This window comes from Atractosteus spatula, chromosome 7 (assembly GCF_055471065.1).
Source record: "Atractosteus spatula isolate fAtrSpa1 chromosome 7, fAtrSpa1.hap1, whole genome shotgun sequence".
In the NCBI taxonomy this organism is placed as follows: domain Eukaryota; kingdom Metazoa; phylum Chordata; class Actinopteri; order Semionotiformes; family Lepisosteidae; genus Atractosteus; species Atractosteus spatula.
In genome coordinates, this window is record NC_142712.1 from 24,271,362 (window position 1) to 24,290,888 (window position 19,527).

Here is a 19,527-nt window from a genome sequence, read left to right on the forward strand (position 1 = left end):
ACTCCCGCTGCACGCTTCTGGTTTTGCTATACTATTTAATCATAGAACGTGTACACACATGTATTTACTCATTGGGATTGTGTCCACTTGTCAACACTATCGCTCATTGAGGTGAGTGAAGCGCCTAATTCAAGATTCCGGATTTGTGCTCGTTGAGTAATGTACAGAAAGTACATCTTGTTCGCTTTGTAAATTACAGATTACTCGGCAAAATTGTTGTTAGTTCCATATGCATTTTCTTTTAAATAATTGACATAATTCTTAAAGAATTGTTTTATAATTTTACAATGACTAGCTTTAGTGTTTTCAGATACCATTCCGTTTTGTTAATATGTAACATTTCTGTCTACTCAGAGTTTTGCACGAGGCTGAAGTTGGCTTCTTATTTGCGTTTTTCATTCCACCTTAAATGCAGCTGCTTTGATGTTATATCGCCTTTCGCCTGTAGATAGCTCTCTTCGGTCAGTGCTACAGTACAGTACAGTTTTTCCCAATGTATTCTCTCATGCCATGTTCAGAGGGTCGTATTTAAAAAACGGTACAGTAAAAATTCCTGCAGTTCAGGATTTTGATAGTCTGCTACATTGTCTCTCACACCGTCAGAATTGTGAGATGAGTTTGTAATGAGGAGAGAGGGCCATAGCAATTAAGCCGAAAGCGCAGAACGTGCAATCACCATTTGCCAAGGTATTCTCCTATGCCATGTTCAGTGGATCATATTTAAAAAACAGTACTGTAAAATGTCCTAAATTTCAGGATTTTGATAGTTTGTTACACTGTCTCACATATCTCAGTGTCAGACTTTTGAGACGTTTTTATAACCAGGAGGTAGGTTCATAGCAATAAGCAGAAAGTGCCATCACCCTTTGTGCATCCTCAGTTAACCACATATTGTCATAAGCCATGTTCTAAATGTTCTATTTAATACTGCTATATTAACATGTCTTGTAAAATGCAATAATTTGAGACTTTTAATGATCAGAAGGCAAGGTCGTGGTAAATATGCAGAAACTGCCAGTAAATTCACTTTTTGCCTTTATCTTATTTACTTGTTGTCTAACATGCCAGTTTGTGTTATTGTGAGTTTTGATAATTGGTTTTTGAATTTCTGAAATATGTTTCATACAAAAATACAATCTGGACAGTCACTATTTACTTACATATTCCCCTTTACTGAGGATATGTACAGTAATCCATCCGGATTAGAACATTTAAGACTGTAGAGAGCCATCTACAGGTGAAAGGCGACACAACATCACAGCAGCAGCATTTAAGGTGGAACGAAAACGAGAATAAGAAGCTTGCGAATAAGAAACCAACTTCAGCCTCGTAGTTTTTGCTCTATAATACCTCTAAGCTTTTTACCAGGGTCAAGAGCTATCATTTTGGTTGTGGTTTATAATTTCAAAGACCACTGTTTTTTATTTCACACTTGAATACAAATGTTAATAAACATTGTTTTGTGTAATTTGTCATTGGATATTAGCACCAGGTTCACAGATACTGAACAGAGTCCAGAATGGCTTTGGAAATTGAGTATTGCAACCATGGTCTGGAGAGACCTGAATTGTTCCCATCTATTGGACAGTTTTGTGACTCTTAACAAGTGGTCTCTCAAAATCAAACTCTGGTCATAGAGCTTGTTTTACTAAAAGTGTGGACTGAACATGAAAGCAAAGCCCTGAATAACAGAGTACCATCAACCCCTTCTTTAACTACTACGTTCAGCAACTGGAATTTATCAGTTTTTCTTTAAGAGAAAAAGAGAGAGAGAAACTCAACATTTGTTTGAATCATCTATTTTCCTACACATCTATCCATCTTTTCTTCAAATTAAAAAAAAAAAATGTTTATTTAACTCTGAAATAACATTGAGGTTTTGAGAGAAGTAACTGCTTGCATGTTCTGATTTTTAGGACAAACGCTGCAGGGAGGCAATTCTGAGAGTCAGAATGTTTGCAGAAGAGGAGTGGAATGATGACCCCACTGCGCTCGTGCTGACACAAGCTGTCTTCCATCATAGGCAGCTCTCAGATTTCAAGAGTGTCACAGTGAGATCACATAAAGTTTCTCTAGTTTTACTTTCCCTAACATTTTCATACTTCTGAAACAAATAGGTTCTATCCAGGAAGCAAATAGGTTCTATCCAGAAAAGGATGTGTATGATGAGAGAATTACTTCTAAATCAACAGAGGAACTTTTCAGCAACTAAACTAATTTGAATTGGGCGGTGCAGTGGCTCTGTGGCTAAGGATCTGTGCCTGTGGCTGTAAGGTTGCCGGTTCGTATATGCGGCCAGCATAGGAATCCTACTCCATTGGGCCCTTGAGCAAGGCCCTTAACCCCAACTGCTCCAGGGGCACTGTATAAATGTCTGACCCTGTGCTCTGACCCCAAGCTTCTCTCTCTGTCTCATGGAGAGCAAGTTGGAGTATACGAAAAGACAAATTCCTAATACAAGAAATTGTATGTTGGCAATAAAGTGATTTTAAGAAAGTGATCTTAATAAAACGTAAGAATAGGTACATGTGAGAGGAAGCTCTAGAGCCTCAGATCAGCCAGTTTTGTATTGATAATTTCAGGCAATTTGTTATTGCATTTTGCAGAAAATCGACAAGGAAACTTGTACCAGAGGTAGCAATTAGCAGTTAAATGTAAATGTATTTAGAGTTCTGATGTCTGGTCTACTGTTAGAATTGGTCTGTTAAGTGAGATTATGAGAGCTGTGTATACCCCTGTCTTTCTGTACTTAGGCAGTGGGGAATAAAAAGAGCCTCTTGCGGACACTGCAGACTCTAGGCTCAGTCCCAGACTGGAACAGCCCCTGCAAAGAAGGTAGCAGTGACGGTGAAACAGACAAGGCTCCACAAGCTGCCAAGAAGAAAAGAGTCCAGAAGAACCGTAAGACTGCCAAGACAGAGGTCAAGGATAATGAAGAGGATGAGGGTCCAGTGGAGAAAAAGAGAAAAGCTTGTGAGTCATTCATCATATTTTTTAATTGAAAGGTTTCCAATTCTTTTTATTCAGTGACTGAAGTGATTATTGCATATACTGCATAATGCAGAACATCTATATATCAAGTATATAAAAGGAACTGATTCACTAGGCAAGAAATGCATGGCTTAGACAAGACTTATGAAAAATTATTACTTGAGTTACTCCAGACATAGTTAGAAGTCAGCAGAATTAAGATGATTCCTTGTGGGGTTCAATATTTCAGGAGGAGTCTCTCAAGATTTCCAAGTGAGAACAGTGTTGTACAAGTGTCTCCTGAGATTGTAAAGATGTTAGGTTACCTCTTTTGTTCTTTAACAAGCACATTTATTCCCAGGGCCTCAGAAGGGAGGAGAGCTGAGAGCTCGGCGAGACAGGCAGGGCAGCAAAAAAGAAGCAGAAATGATAAGGCAGGGCGAGTGCAAAACAGAGCAGCTTAAGAAGGATGAGGGCCAGTCCAAGGTCAGCAGGAAGCAGTGGAAGAATAAGATGAAGAACAAAAGAAAATGTAAAAACAAATACCGGCAAGATGGACAAGTGAGCACTGCCTTGGTAGTTAGAGAAGACGGATCAGGAAGTCTCGAACGCTCTGCTGTGGAAAGCAAGACAACACATTCTTCACTCCAGGTCAGCCAATGGCAAGAGCAGAATAAGAGGGGAGAAGATCCAGGGAAAAAAGAACCCAAGGGCTCAGCAGCCAAAAAAGTTGCATTCAGAGGTGTTGAAGGATCAGCTTTGAAATCTCGGCCAGATGAAGAAGAAATAGAAACCAGTGGTTTGTGGGCCATTTCAGCAAGGAAAAGGAAAAAAGATCTAAAACAACAGCAAGCCAAACTGCAGAAGATACTTAAGGTGCTGGAATCTAAGAGAACAGGGTCCAGAGTGAGCCAAAAGGAGGAGAAAGTGGCTGACTCGCCCGTCCCTGCACTGGATCGCTCATCTGCCTTGCGAGCGCGCATGGAACAACAGCTGGAATCAGCACGTTTCCGTTACATTAATGAGCAACTGTACACCTCCACCAGTCAGGAGGCCTACAGAATGTTCCAGCAGGATCGTCAAGCCTTCAACATCTATCATCAGGGATTCAAAGCACAAGTGGAGCGATGGCCAAGCAATCCAGTTGACTCCATCATCAGCTATATCCGCAACAAGTAAGTGAAGTAAGAGAACCTTTCAGAGAAGTCAAGGTTCTCTGTTCAGGGTGCAGTGTGGAGTGTGGGTTGAAAATATCCTTATATTGCAGTTCACTGCTGCTATAATGCTTTTCCAATGATAAGCTGTCATTGTAGTATATCTGGGACAGTAAAACTAAGTGGATTTCTGGATCCTTTTTTAAGTACACAAAAATAAAAGACTATATCTGAAATGAAGGGAAAATATTATTTGCAAGATTAAAGGTTTGTTATTAGAAGACCCTTTTAAAGAGCAAGTGTAAGGGAAAATACGTTGACCACGTGGTGATTTACTTGGTTGCCGATTTTTTTTCGTGTTTTAAAGCATTATATCTGTGATTGGCATTAATTTTTTAATTGAAATGCTTGGATACGTTTTTGGAATCTTTGAAATTATAGAATGCTGCGGTCCTGTTTTCCTGTTTTTAGCGCACATTAAATTTTGCTTGCTTCCACATGTTGTAACAGACAAATAAGTTCTGTATCCCGAGATGAAGTTTAAACAACTGAGTTTATTGCATACAAGGAACAATAAGACCAAAGGATTGTTCGTAATATAGGTACAAAACTTCCAGTTTATATTGAAAATTTCAGCCGTTTGTGATGCAATTGGTTACCATGGTAATGGGGGGAGGTCACAGTGTTCGGACATTTCCCAGACTTTGACCACGTTTAATGGTCAGTTTTAGGTTTTCTTAGTTGGGGGGTCTCTAGCTTGCATCTGGAATTCTTATCAGTTAACCCCATCTCTGCCATAACTCAAAGCCTGGAATGTCTTGTGTCACAATAAATCTTTGTGCAGAAAGGAATCAGTTAACCTCTTCTTCACATCTTATATCTTTCTTCATACATATTGAACACTTATCTAAAGTATCCAGAAAATCCACCACTAGGTCCACTGTGCTCTGTGTTACAAGTAAATTATCTTGATTCTGATGTATTTGGGCAATTTATCACATTTGCAAAGTACAAAATAAGAACTGAGCTTGAGGAATTGACTTAAACAATTTATTTAAATAATTTAATTTTTTTTAGAATACTCTATACAGTTGTAAGAGCCACATTAAAAAAGACATTGATGCTCTGTAATTAATTCAAAGAATAAAAGTTTAATTCCTGGCCTCAGATGGTTTTACACAGTCAGGTGAAAGAAACTGAATCTATTTAGTCTTTAACATCTGACAGAAATACAGTAAGCCCTTGGTTTTAACAGTTAAATTTATTCTATGAATTTATTGGACAAAATAGGAATCTTGTCTGTAAAATAAGATATACTGGACTTTCCAGCATTAACAGGGAAATACTGTTATTATGTTTATTACAAATGATAAAATAAGGCATAATTAAATAAACATCAGTTCAAAATTCAGGAATATTAGTAGTGTGCTATAGAGGTAGGTCAGTTCCTTACACTGGGTGTTTGTTTCGTGTGCGACACATGAATAAAGAGCTTGTATGTGATAAAACAATAGAAAAAAAAATTTTCATTTACTTTATTGTGCAATGAAAACCAAATAAGTAAAAAGATCCAGAAAGAATATATAGTATATATTTTTCTCATGTAATAGTGTGTTTGGAGGCTGAAAAAATGCCATTTGTGATTTAATGAACATTCAACAAAGGACACCCTTCCCCCCTATAAATCCATTAAACCAGGGGTTTACTATATATAAAATTCTGAACAAAATTTTCTTTCTGACCAGTGCTTAACTTAAGACCTGAGACATAAGTTAAAATGATAAAGATAATTTAAGGGATATGTCAGGAAGCAGTTCGTTACACATAGTTGTGAGGGGTTTTAAACAAAGTGACCAGACATTTTGTTGAAGTTAAACACAAAAATGAAACAGCTGAATGAGATCCTTGAATTAATAGCCAAAAAACTTCACTGACCAAGCAGTCTGTTCTCATTTGAAACCTTTCTTTTGTTTTTATTATCTTATGATGTGCATTCATTAAAAGAGACTGCTTTTAACATGGCTTTGTGCTTCGTCTTACAGGCCCTCTTCAATGGTTGTTGCTGATTTCGGCTGTGGCGATTGTAAGATTGCACGCAGGGTGAAAAACAAAGTGCATTCCTTTGACCTGTTGCCCATAAGTGATCTTGTTACCGTCTGTGACATGGCCCATGTATGTTCATGCCTCTCCCTTTGCTTTTCTCACCCTTCAGCCCTAGTATGCTTAAACTAAATCCTTCAGACTTCTTATTCACATTTATTCAAGCAAATATAATCAGAGTAATGCAATATATTAGATTCCTCACCTGTCGCCATGTTTATGTCTCAGTGAATCATTTCCTCTCAAAGGTCTTTTCTCTATACGTATATTTCCAGGTCCCTCTCCCAGATGGCTCGGTGGACATTGCAATATTCTGTCTATCCCTCATGGGGACAAATATTGGTGATTTTTTGGTGGAGGCTAACCGTGTGCTGGTGAAAAGGTAGGACACTCATTTGCCCTCTAGTAGAGCAGAGCTGGGAGAGGGCAGAGTACAGTGTGGCACATCACAACCGCTGGAACACCCTTGCAGGGTCAACCTAGTCTGATCAGCTACACAAGACTTTTTGTATGACCAGATTCTGATAGAAGAAAATTCTGATTACAAAATATATACTTTGAAGTTAGAAGTATTTACTCTGCCAAGTGTTACAAACTATATCTAAAATTCAAGAGACACTTCTTAGTCACCTTAAGCTGTAACACACGTATAGACCAATTTTCAAACTCTGCATTTTTGGATTCTGAATTTGGAATTAAAATCTCAAACTGAAACTTAGAATCTGAAAATTCCTTAATGCATCAAGAAAATTCCCATTTGCCAGAAAGTAGGTAGCATTAGATATACAGTTCAGGTGGGTAGCTGCATCAGTATGCATAGGCTGCAAAGGAACAAGTAATAGGTGTATTCCATGCTGAAAAGAGAAGAAAGAAAACGCAACGTTTCGGCCGTGGAGCCTTCACACACCTGAAGGAGGCTCCACGGCCGAAACGTTGTGTTTTCTTTCTTCTCTTTTCAGCATGGAATACACCTATTACTTGTTCCTTAGATATACAGTGCCTTGCAGAAGTATTCAGACCCTTTAAAAGTTTTTCGAAATAGCTCTAAGTTTACACAAGAAACTAATGAGGATATAATTTCGTTACCATTGGCTTCTGCCTGTGCAATTTTGAAGTGACTGTCACCCCAGTCTGTTTCTGGATCATTTGTCAGGCAGTGAATAAGAAGGAAAGGCACAAAAATGAAGGCTAAAGGGCACCTAAGGAAGTTGGAGTTAAAGTTAAAAAATGCATAGATTAGGAAAAGGCACAAAAAAGGCTGTTTGGATATCCTAGTAAGCACTGCTGGCTCGATCAGGAAGTGGAATGGCATCACATCACCCAGACACTGCCTAGAAAAAGCCGTTCATCAAAACTCAGCATCCAAACAAGGCGACTCTCCACCGAGAGCCCAACAGTTACTTTTAAAGACCTAAAGAGTACAGTGGCTGAGAGTGAAGTAAAGGTGCTTCAGTCAACTGCATCACTCAGGTCGATTCATATAAGTACTTAGGTGGACTACTCATGTTGAGAGTGTTTGCTCCAAAGTTCAGCAGCGCTTGTATTTCCTGCGAAGACTGAGTGTTTGGGGTTCGACAGAAAGTAATGCTACTCTTACCATGCTGTAATTGAGAGCATTATGGTATGGTATTATTAGATAGTAGATATTAGTAGGTACATAGTAGATATGGTATTACAGTGTGGTTTGGTAATCTATCAGTTCATTTAAAGTCGGAAATTTCCTGCCTCATCCAGACAGCTTTGAAGGTCATGGGAGTGAAACAGCATCCCTCCCTGCAGACAATCTTTGAAAAATCCATAGCAGGAAAAATTATATCAGATCCTTCCCACATCCTCAACTCTGAATATCAACTTCTTCCTTCTGGCAAACATTTTAGGGTTCCCAAATGTACAGATGCAAACATTCCTTTGTTCCACTATCCATTAAAGCTGTCAGTGCAAATATCAAGAATAAACACAATTTTGACTCTTACCACCCACTTGAGTGCGATATGTTTTGTGATGTATTATAAATGTTACATGTTATGTGTTATACTGTACATGTGCAATGTTTTTCTTTTCTTCTTTTTTTTGTTTGCATTCTATTTAAATGTACAGGAGTGCTGGGTGTCCATAAAAAAAAAAAAATCCCTCAGGAGACAATAAAATCTTACCTTACCTGACCTTATCAAATCAAATCATGGGCTCTGGCCTGTATCAGAGGGTGCAAGAAAGGAGCTGTCATTAAAAAATAACTATTGCAAAACCTCCCTGGAATTTGCCAGATATCACAAGAGTATCCAGCTAAGATTTAAGAAAGGGTTTTGTAGTAAGATGAGACCAAGACAGATCATCCTGTGGGGATGCTTCTCATTAGCAGGGAGTGGAAATCTTTTTAAAATTGAAAGAAAAAGAAATGGAGGAAAGAACATGGAAATATTGCAAGCGAACTTGTTGCAGTCTGCTAAAAAACAGGTCCACAAGCATTCTCCCAGAAACTTGAATCAGCTTAAGAAAATCTGCCAAGAGCAATAGGCAAACATCACTACCCAGAGTTGGTAGCTAGTAGACACCTGCAATGAAAGACTTAAAGCTGTTATTGTGGTAAAAGGTGGCTCTAATGCAAGCAGCATATTTCAGTTTTTCTCTTTTTTTAAGATATTTGCAAATAACTAATTTTGTCTTTCATGTTTGAGCATGTGAGTTGGCAATAAAAATACTGATTGGAAAAATATTTTAAGTATCATTTTTAATCCAGCAACATTAGAAAACGTATAAAGAGTCTGAATACTTTGGGAAGGCATTGTTACATATACTTTTTAAATTTGTGCCCCAAACTGGTTATGTTAACTGGTGGAGAAAAGTGTCTTACAGATTAATTTCCTTCACAAATTATATTTCTCAGGAATATGGAGCAGTGATGTTAAATATTTATGATCAAAACCTCCCCTTGAATGAATTTCAGTACAAAGAAAATGAAAATGTATTGTATTCTTTTAAACTTTAGGTCTGATAAAGCTGTCCTATTACAATGTGAACTTTTTGTGTGGTAGGTTTTGGAACATGTCAGTACTTCATTGATTGATGAATTGGCAATTCAATTAAAAATAAGAGTTGTCAACTGAAAGGCTCTGAAACATATAAGAAGATCTTATGTATAATGTTTAAGAATACCTGCCAAAAGAGTTTGTCTGCCTTTGCAAGAACTTAGTTTTCTTTGGGCAGCCTAACATCGTTTTGTCATTAACTTCATACCACCCTTCTTTGTGCAGTGGTATCCTGATGATTGCTGAGGTAGCCAGCAGGTTCGAGAATGTTCGCAGCTTCCTAAGTGCGTTGTCTACTCTTGGGTTCAAGTTAGCCACAAAGGTAAGGAAACATTCTAAGATCTGGGTAGTGATTTGAGAAAAGGTTTTTGAAAATCACAACTTTAGTGGTAGCTGAAATAAAAGATTATTTAATACACTACGTTGTCCACATTATATATACTGTACTACTGCATAATGTACTACAGTATTAGCATGTATGGTTAAAAGCCATAAATACCCTCCTTTATATTATAATGTAAATACGAATTCACTGGGTTTAAGTTAATTAAGGCAGTGGTTCTCAAATGTTTTGGACTAAGTACCACTCCTGATCAAACCAAAGCATCCAAGTACCACCTACAAGTCATTTTCTCATAGGAACCCCAGAAAATCTCAATGACCAACATGAGCGCGCGAGCGTGCGTGCACACACTCACATACACATATAATAAATATTATAATAAACTTTATTTGATATAGCGCCTTTAAAGGTGGCTTCTCAAAGCGCTTTACAAAATGACAACAGGAACAACACCAATTAAAAATAAAGAATGAAAAAAGCACCATTTCAGTGAGAGGGGTGAGCCTGTTTAGCCAAGCAAAGCAGATGTAAATTCATTGATAGATCCTTGATACAATTCACAACTTTGACAGCAGAGTCTTACAGATTTTAAATCCTCAGGCATTTTCAAGGCCTCGCGGTGGATGCTGCAGTGTGTTCACTTCATATCTGGAGCAACCTCTAATTCGTGCAACTACACCTCTGTGTCGGCTTGTCATCACTCTAGCACCGTCTGTACAAACTCAGACGGATTTTATCCAGTCGATGTCATTCTCTTCGATACATTCATTCAGAAGCTGAAATATGTGCTCTCCTGTAGTTCCTGTTGGTAGCGGCTTACAGAACAGAAAGTCCTCATGGGACATACCCTCAAACTCGTATCTAATCTAATTGCAGTGAAAAGAATCTGCTCATCTTAACGTGCTCTATCAGCATACTTTTGACATCATCCACCATATCAGTAATTCTACGAGTGACTCTGTCTTTCAAAGGGGGCAGCAGGTCGAGCTGCTTAGCAGCTTTTTCTCCATACATAATACTGTATATGTCGGCTCTTTTGCCAATAGTAAACAAAGTTCTTCACAAGTAGTGTGGGGCTTACCTGCTTTAGCAATCCGCAAGCTTGCATTTTTTCCCCATTTCCGTTTCAGAAGTCCGTCTCAGAAGTTAAAAGAAGTTTTTATTTAATGCGCATGGGAGCGGAACACAGAGACACTCTGTGTATTTTTTTCAAATTAACCTAGAACAGTCCTTAAATATTTTCTGTTATCTATCACGCTTTCCTGTGCTCACAAGATTGCCAGTGTTTCAAAACCACGCACATTCTCCTACTTTCCTATTTGCTGGAGATAACTTTTTTAAAATCCAATTGGTCACTTGCGTTCGTAGCACGCATTCCTATACAATGTTATAGAATTACACTGTAGCTCTTGTGTCCTCTCAAGTATTAGCACACTGTATCATAGTACGTAGGCTACGTATTTGACACAAACTAATTTTATTCAAATTGAAAATTTCCAATTTCCCATCCCAATTTTTCAGTGCACACAACAAATTTTCATGTCATATGGCATACCACCTGGCGGCGCTCCGTGTACCAGAAGCGGTACGCGTACCATAGTTTGAGAACCACTGAATTAAGGTAACATTAAGCAACTAAAACAAACAACATTAATCGCAAACATATATTAATCAGTTACAATAAACAATATGAATCCCTTCTTGGATGCCAGCTGTTGATTAACAGTTGGCATTAAGTGGTTGATAGTATTTCTATTAGTCTGTTACACAACATCTTTTCTTGGATATTTAAGTATACCCAAGAATCCTAATGAACCAACAGAGACAAAGAAACAAAAGCACAAAAGGGTAACACTCATCCTCTTGACTAATGTGTTAATTAATTAGTGTAATTACTAATGTTAATGTAGAACAACAGCTACATTTATCTATTGCTTATGCATGTCCAGTGATAGGGATTCTGAATCAATCATATGTCAATGTATTTACGCTGAGCTACAGGGTTCAGGCTGCACTCTGATAATACTGATTGGTTGAGAGCTACCCAGCTGTCACAGGGATTCATCAAAAGTGGCTGCATGCTGTTGATTAAACAGTTGATGTGTTCAGGAGTCAGAAATGGTACCCTTGGTCTGCCATACAATACAGTGCCTGTGAGTTTGCAGTTAGAGCTACACCAGTTTGTCCAACTGATGCTGAACTCCATAGTATACATTATGAGACCTAAATTGTGAATAACGGCAGATAGACAATGGTTTCAGGATTGCAAAAGGGTGTCTATACAGTCTTCATTCTAACCGGTGTGTGATAAAGCCAAGAAAACTTATGTGAAACAGAAATTTTGTGATCATTGATTTGATTATTGAATACATACTGAATTTATTTTTTAATTTTATTTAGATTTTACTGAAATTCAATGTGATTAACAATACAGAGTTCTGTATTACAGGAGTTTTAGCTTAAGTCGCACAATTGTACATTTTGTAGTTGCTCTGCCTTTAACTATAACCTGATGTGTTCTCTTTTTTAGGACACTAGTAATTGCTATTTCTACACATTTGAGTTAATCAAGACAATGGAATCTGAAGGGAAAAGCCATACAGCAGGTCTGGAACTAAAGCCCTGCATGTACAAGAAGAGATGAAGAAAGAAAATTGACAGTGTGGTTTGGAAACCAAATGGGCCTCAAAGTGGCTCAAAATGGGCACCCCCAGTTAAGTACAGTGGACACGTAGCCTCTAAGGCACGAGATTCTTGTTATATGTCACAGACAGTTATCTTTAATAATAAATGTATCTTTTCAATTGATGGATTACTAATGAAGCCATAATACTTGATTGGAAGGTGACTACAGTTTACAAGTATTTTCAAAGTTATTTATTTTAGATATGAAAAAACAGTTAAATGTGTATGTGTGATATATTTAATTGTGAAATGTGGAAAAGGGATAATCATAAATAGTAAATATGTAATCGATGAAATACCTGTGTAAATGTGTGAGCAAAGAGACTTCTATAATTGTGATGTTAGCTTCAAGACTTTTTCAAAATTGTTCTTTAAATTTCACTGTATTCCAAGTTTATTTGTTTTATATTAACAACAATTATTTAGCCTAGATTATTTCAGTAAAAGATGCTGTTATTTAAAGGTCTATGGTCAGTTGCCTGATTATGATTCTAATTCATCTTGCAGAGGGTGGGGGGAAGCTTGGCTACCAGGGGGATGTAAGTGATCCCTGTCCTTGAGACTGACCTCTGCAGTGGTCAAGTCCTTGTACACAGGGCAGAGGTACAGGGGAAAAGAGGAAGGGCTGCTGGTTGCTGTGGTCATGTCTGCTGTGGCTTTGATCCACACCACCGGCAGCTGGCATGACTGGGTAAGACAGTGTCTCCTGGACAGCACCCAGACGTGTATCCCAATGCACTGTGCAGCTCTAGGCCTGTGAATACCGTTGTGTGGCGGAGATGATGGAATGGCGATGGTATTGAGGACCTATACAAAAAATAGCAGATTGTAAAGGACACCATTTCATAGTACTTGTATAGACAATGCAAGTTTTCTTGTGTTTCAGGTAATCCCATTTAAAACTGCTCCTCAGCTCTTTTATTCTCTATACTGACCATTTATCTTTTGACATTGTGCACCTACCAGTTGGAGAGTTTACAGGGATAGCAGTTGAGGTTACTGAAGATTTTTAGCTTTGTTGTGCCTAACAAAAGGCATCAGCTGAGAGTTTGTGTGTTGAAAGTCATCTTTATTTCATATGCATATGGAAGTCTTGCATTTGGACACAAGACTTAAAAGACAACGCTTACAGTGCTCTTTTATACAGTGAAACAAACGATACAAGATACACTCCCACATGACTCTCTTGAACTTGAACTTTATTGCCATATGTAACCGGTACATGTACTGGTACAATGAAATTCTTACAGAAAGTCTCTCGATTGTTAAAACAAGTGTAAAAACACGAAGTGCAGACAGTGCATCAAGACAATATACAAACAAACAGTAGGCAGCGTACAAGTAAACAAGTAAGCAGTTTGAATGTAAACAATGCAGACGTGTAAACAATGACTGGAGATGTGCAATAAATAAGAAATCATAATGAGATAGATGGTATAGGTGTGGTGCGAGGAGCATGGCTAAATGTGTTCACCAATCGCACTGCTTGTGGATAGAAGCTATTAAGGAATCTGGTGGTAACTGTCTGTATGCTCTTGTATCTCTTGCCTGAGGGCAGTGGGGTGAAGAACTCATGCCCGAGGTGGTGACTGTTCTCTGTGATGGCCAGAATTCTACCACGGCAGCGGTCCTCATAGAGCTGTTTAATCTCGGTGAGACCACAGCCGATGATCTTCTGGGCCATATTGACTGTTCTCTGCAGTGCCTTTCTTTCTCAAGAAGAGATGTTTCCGTACCACATGTTGATCCCGTTGGTGAGGATGCTCTCAATGGTGCAGCGGTAGAAGTTCACCAACACAGGTACTGGCGTCCCCCATCGCTTGTGGCACCTCAAGAAATAAAGGCGCTGCTGAGCCTTCTTCAAGATGGAGTCAGTGTTCACAGTCCAGGTTAGATCTTTAGAAATGTGAATTCCCAAAAACCTAAAACTGGTGACTGTTTCCACTTCCATTCCATCAATACTGAGTGGGCTGTGAGTGTGTGGCCTGTGTCTCCGAAAGTCCACTATTTGCTCTTTCGTTTTATTTATTTTCAAGTCGAGGTTATTGCTTTGACACCACCTAAGCAGCTGTACGACTTCATCCCTGTAAGTGGACTCGTCATCATCGCTGATCAGGCCTATTCTAGTGGTGTTATCCGCCAACTTAATGATGCGGTTGTTGGTGTGTCTTGCTGGGCAGTCGTGAGTGAACAGGGAGTACAACCATGGACTCAGACAGCAGCCTTGTGGGGTTCCAGTGCTCAGGGTAAGTGGTGTTTTATTACCTATCCGCACCACCTGTGGTCTCTTGATTAGAAAGTCCAGCAGCCAGTTGCAGACAGAGTTGCACAGACCTAATCCCATGAGCTTTGTCACCAGTTGACTGGGTATGATGGAATTGAATGCTGAACTGTAGTCCACAAACAGCATTCTCACATACGAGTTCTTAGTGTCCGAGTGTTCCAAGGCTTTATGTAGAGCTAGGGAGACAGCATCATCAACTGATCTGTTGTGTTGGTAGGTGAATTGCAAGGGGTCCAGGGACTCCTTGATGGAGGAGTTGATGTGTGATAACACCAGCTTCTCCAGGCATTTCATCACCACAGATGTTAGTGCTACTGGGCGGTAATTGTTCAGGGACGTCACTTTTGCCATTTTGGGGAGTGGAACAATATTTTTTTTTTTAAGCAGGTGGGGACAATGGACTGTGACAGGGAGGAGTTAAAGATGTCCGTAATTACTGTGGTCAGCTGGGCTGAACATGTCCTCATGACGCGAGGTGGTATACCATCAAGCCCTGCAGGCTTACGGATTTTCATCCTGCTCGGAGTCTTCTGCACGTCCTGCTCTGAGAGTTTCAGAACAAAATCGCCCTGCACACTTGGGGTCTTCTCAGCAGTGCCTGTGTTCAGAGCATCAAAGCGGGCATAGAAATGGTTCAGCTCGTCCAGCAGGGATGTGTTGTTCGTGTCGATCTCCTGGCTGCCCTTGTAGCCTCCTGGCCCTTGTAGCCTGTGATTGGCTGTAATCCCTGCCACAGCCTCTGGGTGTCAGTGCACTGCGTTTCAAGCCGCACTCTGTAGCTCCGTTTAGCACGTTTTATGGCTTCCTCTAATGCATACCGTGATTCCCTGTACAGCTCTTTGTCCCCCGATTTGAACGTGGTGGATCTATCTTTTATTTTATTGCAAATGTCGTTGTTGAACCATGGTTTCTGATTGGGAAATGTCCTAATTTTCTTCTCTGGTACACAAATGTCGGTGCGGTATTTAATATAGCTGGTGACCGCGTCCGTATACTCATTTACGTCTGTGTCGGGAGCTCTGAAAGCGTCCCAGTCTGTACTATCAAAGCAGTCTATTAACCTGCTTTCCGCCTCCTCAAACCAACAACGCACTGACGTGTTCGCAACGGGGGAGGTCTTCAGCTTCTGTTTGTACCCAGGAAGCAACAGGAGAGAGATGTGTTCCGACTTACCGAAACATGGTTTGGGAAGCGCTTTGTATGCTCCTTTTATTGTTATGTAGCAGTGGTCCAAAATATTGCCTCCTCTTGTTGGTACAGTGACATGCTGAATGTATTTTTGCAGTACTTTCCTCGGATTGCAGTGGTTGAAGTCCCCGACTACAATTGAGACAGCTTCCGGGTGGGAGTTTTCGTGCTTGTGATGTGAGAAAACTCAGTCTTCACTCAGGTTAGGAGATTGTCAACAGAGATCTTTAATTCAATCAGCTGAAGGGGAGCATATCACAGAGAAAGGGTTTCCCCTAGCACTCAAGACATGCTCACTGTACTGAAGTTATACTTTCCTTTTTATACATTAAAAGTAGGCAAGATTTTAACATATCAAAGGAACATACAGGTAAAGGGGCAGTGTCAAAAGTCAAACAAACAGGACAGGAAGATGCCATTTGGCATCCTACACTCTGCTTCATTTCTCTCTGGTGTAATGGGTGTGAGGAATCACAGGCTTTAGTTTGCACCTAAGACAGTGGTCTTAGGTGCGAACAGAAAACCTTTCCCACGCATAGTCACTGACCTTTTGACTTGGTCTTCCACACTCCCCCTTTTTGTGCTTTAAAGCACAACCATCTGACTTTATTGTTTTTGTTGTCTACATTATAATTGTTCCGTTGTCTGCGTTGTGTTTGTCCATTGTACTGTCTATGTCTGAGAGATCAGCGCAATTAATAATTCCAAAGTAGATGTACATATGGTATAAAACTATTCTACTAAGCTACTACTCTACTCTCTACTACTCTTTAAATGCCTATCTGCATCAGCCTGTCAATTTCCTCTTCTTCTTGTCTCCTTTGTTCTTTACATTTAATTAACATTAGCTTTACCTCTGTGTTGGACATCTGGGCTTGGATTTCTTTTGATGTGCAAGTACAACAACATTTAATAACAGAAAAGCATAAATTTACTCCAATTACACAGCCCAATAAGAGCAATAATCCCTGCAATATAAAGGCACCTAGATTTCCTAATGCACCACTGACCCAGCCCCATAGAGTCCATCCTGGGTTTTCGTGTAGCTTGGCGGCTTCCTTGCGAATGTGTTCAGTAAGATCTGAGATTTCTTCTGAGCTGTCTGGAATGTAAGTACAGCACTCAGAGCCTATGAGGGCGCAGGTCCCCCCTTTTGCAGCTAACATAAAGTCAAGGGCCATCCGATTTTGGAGAACCATGGTTCGCATTGCTACCAGCTCGGCAGACAGTTTGTCAAGGGCTTCTACAGTGTAATTGCTGACACATTCCAGGATGCTCGCGAGGAGCCGAATTTCCTTCATGGCCCTGCCAACCCCGCACATGGGGAACGGGACAGCTGCCAGCCGGTCGCATTCGGAGATGGCCCGTTTGTTTTGGTTATCATAGTGCTTAAAAGGGAGAACAGTAGAATGCCGCATTGCTGGGGTAATGTATCCTATGTAACATGACCCTGCCCAGTCAGGTGGAAGCCAGGGATGTGCTCGATCCCTACAAATGAAATAAGTCCCATTGTAACTTCGCATTCCAGAGGATTTTAAAGTACAACCTCTGCTGAAGTACTGGGTTGCATAAAAAACTGAGGAAGGGTCGGTGCGGTTAACTATCTTCATGGTAACATTCTGATAACAACTAAGGGTATAATTGCAGGAACTATTTCCCATATAGACAGTGCCATTGTTAGCACAACAGAGAATCCCTTCAGCTTTGTAAGCCAATTTTAAGCCCAGAACATCATTAGTTCTTCGTGTGACATTATAGGGAGGTTTATACCATCCTCCAAAAGTGACATTAGTACTGTACACAGAATACTTGCAGCCACTGGGATACCATATTTTTGATTTCTCATCAGGTTGCCAATTTAACTGTTTTTCAGTTGCCACAAATATCATCCCAAGTAAAGGGAACTGGTGCCATGGGGATACCTGCTCCAGAATTATGTGGGTTGTGGGAACAAACCCAGCATCCTGATTTATTCAATGATTTTGCATACTGGTGTGTGAATTTAAGGAAAGAGTTACTCTTCCACCCCTGTGCAACACTTCCTAGACCACACATAAAGATTAGAAACAACATTTCAAATAAACAGCAGATCCTGTCCAGAGTCTGTAACTCAAATTTCATTCATCTTCTACTGGGCCACTACTCCGGGCCTGCGTTGGTTCTGGTTCATCCTACACTCTGTTTCATTTCTCTCTGGTTGAATGGGTGTGAGGAATCACAGGCTTTAGTTTGCACCTAAGACAGTGGTCTTAGGTGCGAACAGAAAACCTTTCCCACGCATAGTCACTGACCTTTTGACTCGGTCTTCCACACTGAAAATGTTGTGGAGTTCGATGTGTGATGCTTCCACGCAGGCTCGAGGTTGAATGTAACCGGCTGTAATAATGGTGGCGGAAAACTCCTTTGGCAAATAAAGGGGTTGACATTTTATGGTCAGGTGTTCTAGATTCGGTGAGCAGGATTTAGAGATTACCTCCACGTCGGTGCACCATTTGCTGTTGACCAGGAAGCAAACGCCTCCTCCTTTGTGTTTGCCGGTTGCTTGGTGGTTTCTGTCCATGCGGTAAACGGTGAACCCCTTTGGCTGGATGGCGGTGTCTGGGACGCATGCATTCAGCCAGGTTTCAGTGACGGCATATACACAGCATTCCCTCAGCTTCTTTTCCACGTTGATCCGACAATGTAGCTCGTCTATCTTATTGTCCACTGACTGAACATTAGCTAACAAAATAGATGTCAGTGGTGGTCTGTGCAGACGCCTCCATAGTCGCACTAGTACGCCGCCTCGTCTCCCCTGGCGTCTGCCCACCTGTTGTTGTTGTTCGCCGCATCTTTGTCCAATCCGGCAGGTGGGGTCCGGTACGTGAAAAAAGTTGTTTGATGACCCTAAGGAGTCTGTCCTCAGGTTTAAAAGTGTATGTCTGTCATAAGTAATGACAGATATTGAGCATCCAACACAAAACAAGAGTATTTGTTTTTTAAATTTTATAAACAAGCCATCTTGCCGGTGCCGAATGCAGTCCGCTTGCATTGTGGCTATATATTTTGGCTATATAAGTATTTATGATACTTTTGTCCTTCATCATAGATATTCTGTGCTAGGTCTGTAACATGCTTGGAATTATCCGGAATGTAAGTACAACATTCAGTTCTGATCACAGCACATGTTCTTCTTTCAGCTGTAGCTATTGTTTTCAATGAGGCAGCCATGTTAATGACTTCCCTTGCTAATTTGCCAGTGCCATACCAAGGGAACGCTATAGCAAAGAAACGTTCCATCTCGGTAATAGCCCTAGGATATATTCTGGAGTGATTTGGAGAGAATGGGCTGTGTGTCTGTATTCGCACGTGTGGTACTCTAAAGCCTAAATAACAGCTCCCCTTACATTTAGTGGTAGCCAAGAATATGCATTATTTTTTCAGTCCCACCAGTTATCATACTGTTGAACAGTAGGCAAATAAAAGTTGGAGAATTTGGTATGTGTAACATCATGATCCTTTAACCATTAAGAATATTACAATCTGAAGGATCATTACAACCCCACCGTCTTATATTACTTATGTTGTCCAATTTCAACAAAGCCCCCAAATAGTCCAATAAATTGTAAGGCATGGGCAGGAGAGGAAACCTTCCCTCTCATATACTTGGGGCTAAACACACTCAACATGAACTCTTGTTAAAGTCTCAATCCAGCTGGTAAGAGAGATCCAAGAATGTATTAACATCATGCTCTCCAATGTCCATGCGGTGCTGTGAATGAGGTTCCAAGAAACTCT

At 40.1% G+C, this 19,527-nt stretch overlaps 1 protein-coding gene across 1 annotated transcript; it reads left to right on the plus strand.

Moving 5' to 3' along the window:
- Positions 1-12,743, plus strand: LOC148830741 (uncharacterized). The gene is made up of 8 exons (XM_088922460.1): positions 1-111; positions 1,917-2,051; positions 2,754-2,973; positions 3,332-4,145; positions 6,167-6,296; positions 6,500-6,606; positions 9,476-9,572; positions 12,124-12,743. Exons 2-8 carry the CDS (start codon positions 1,953-1,955, stop codon positions 12,235-12,237), a joined length of 1,581 nt encoding a protein of 526 aa, XP_088778586.1. The 5' UTR covers positions 1-111; positions 1,917-1,952; the 3' UTR covers positions 12,238-12,743.
- Positions 12,744-19,527: the final 6,784 nt, after the last annotated feature.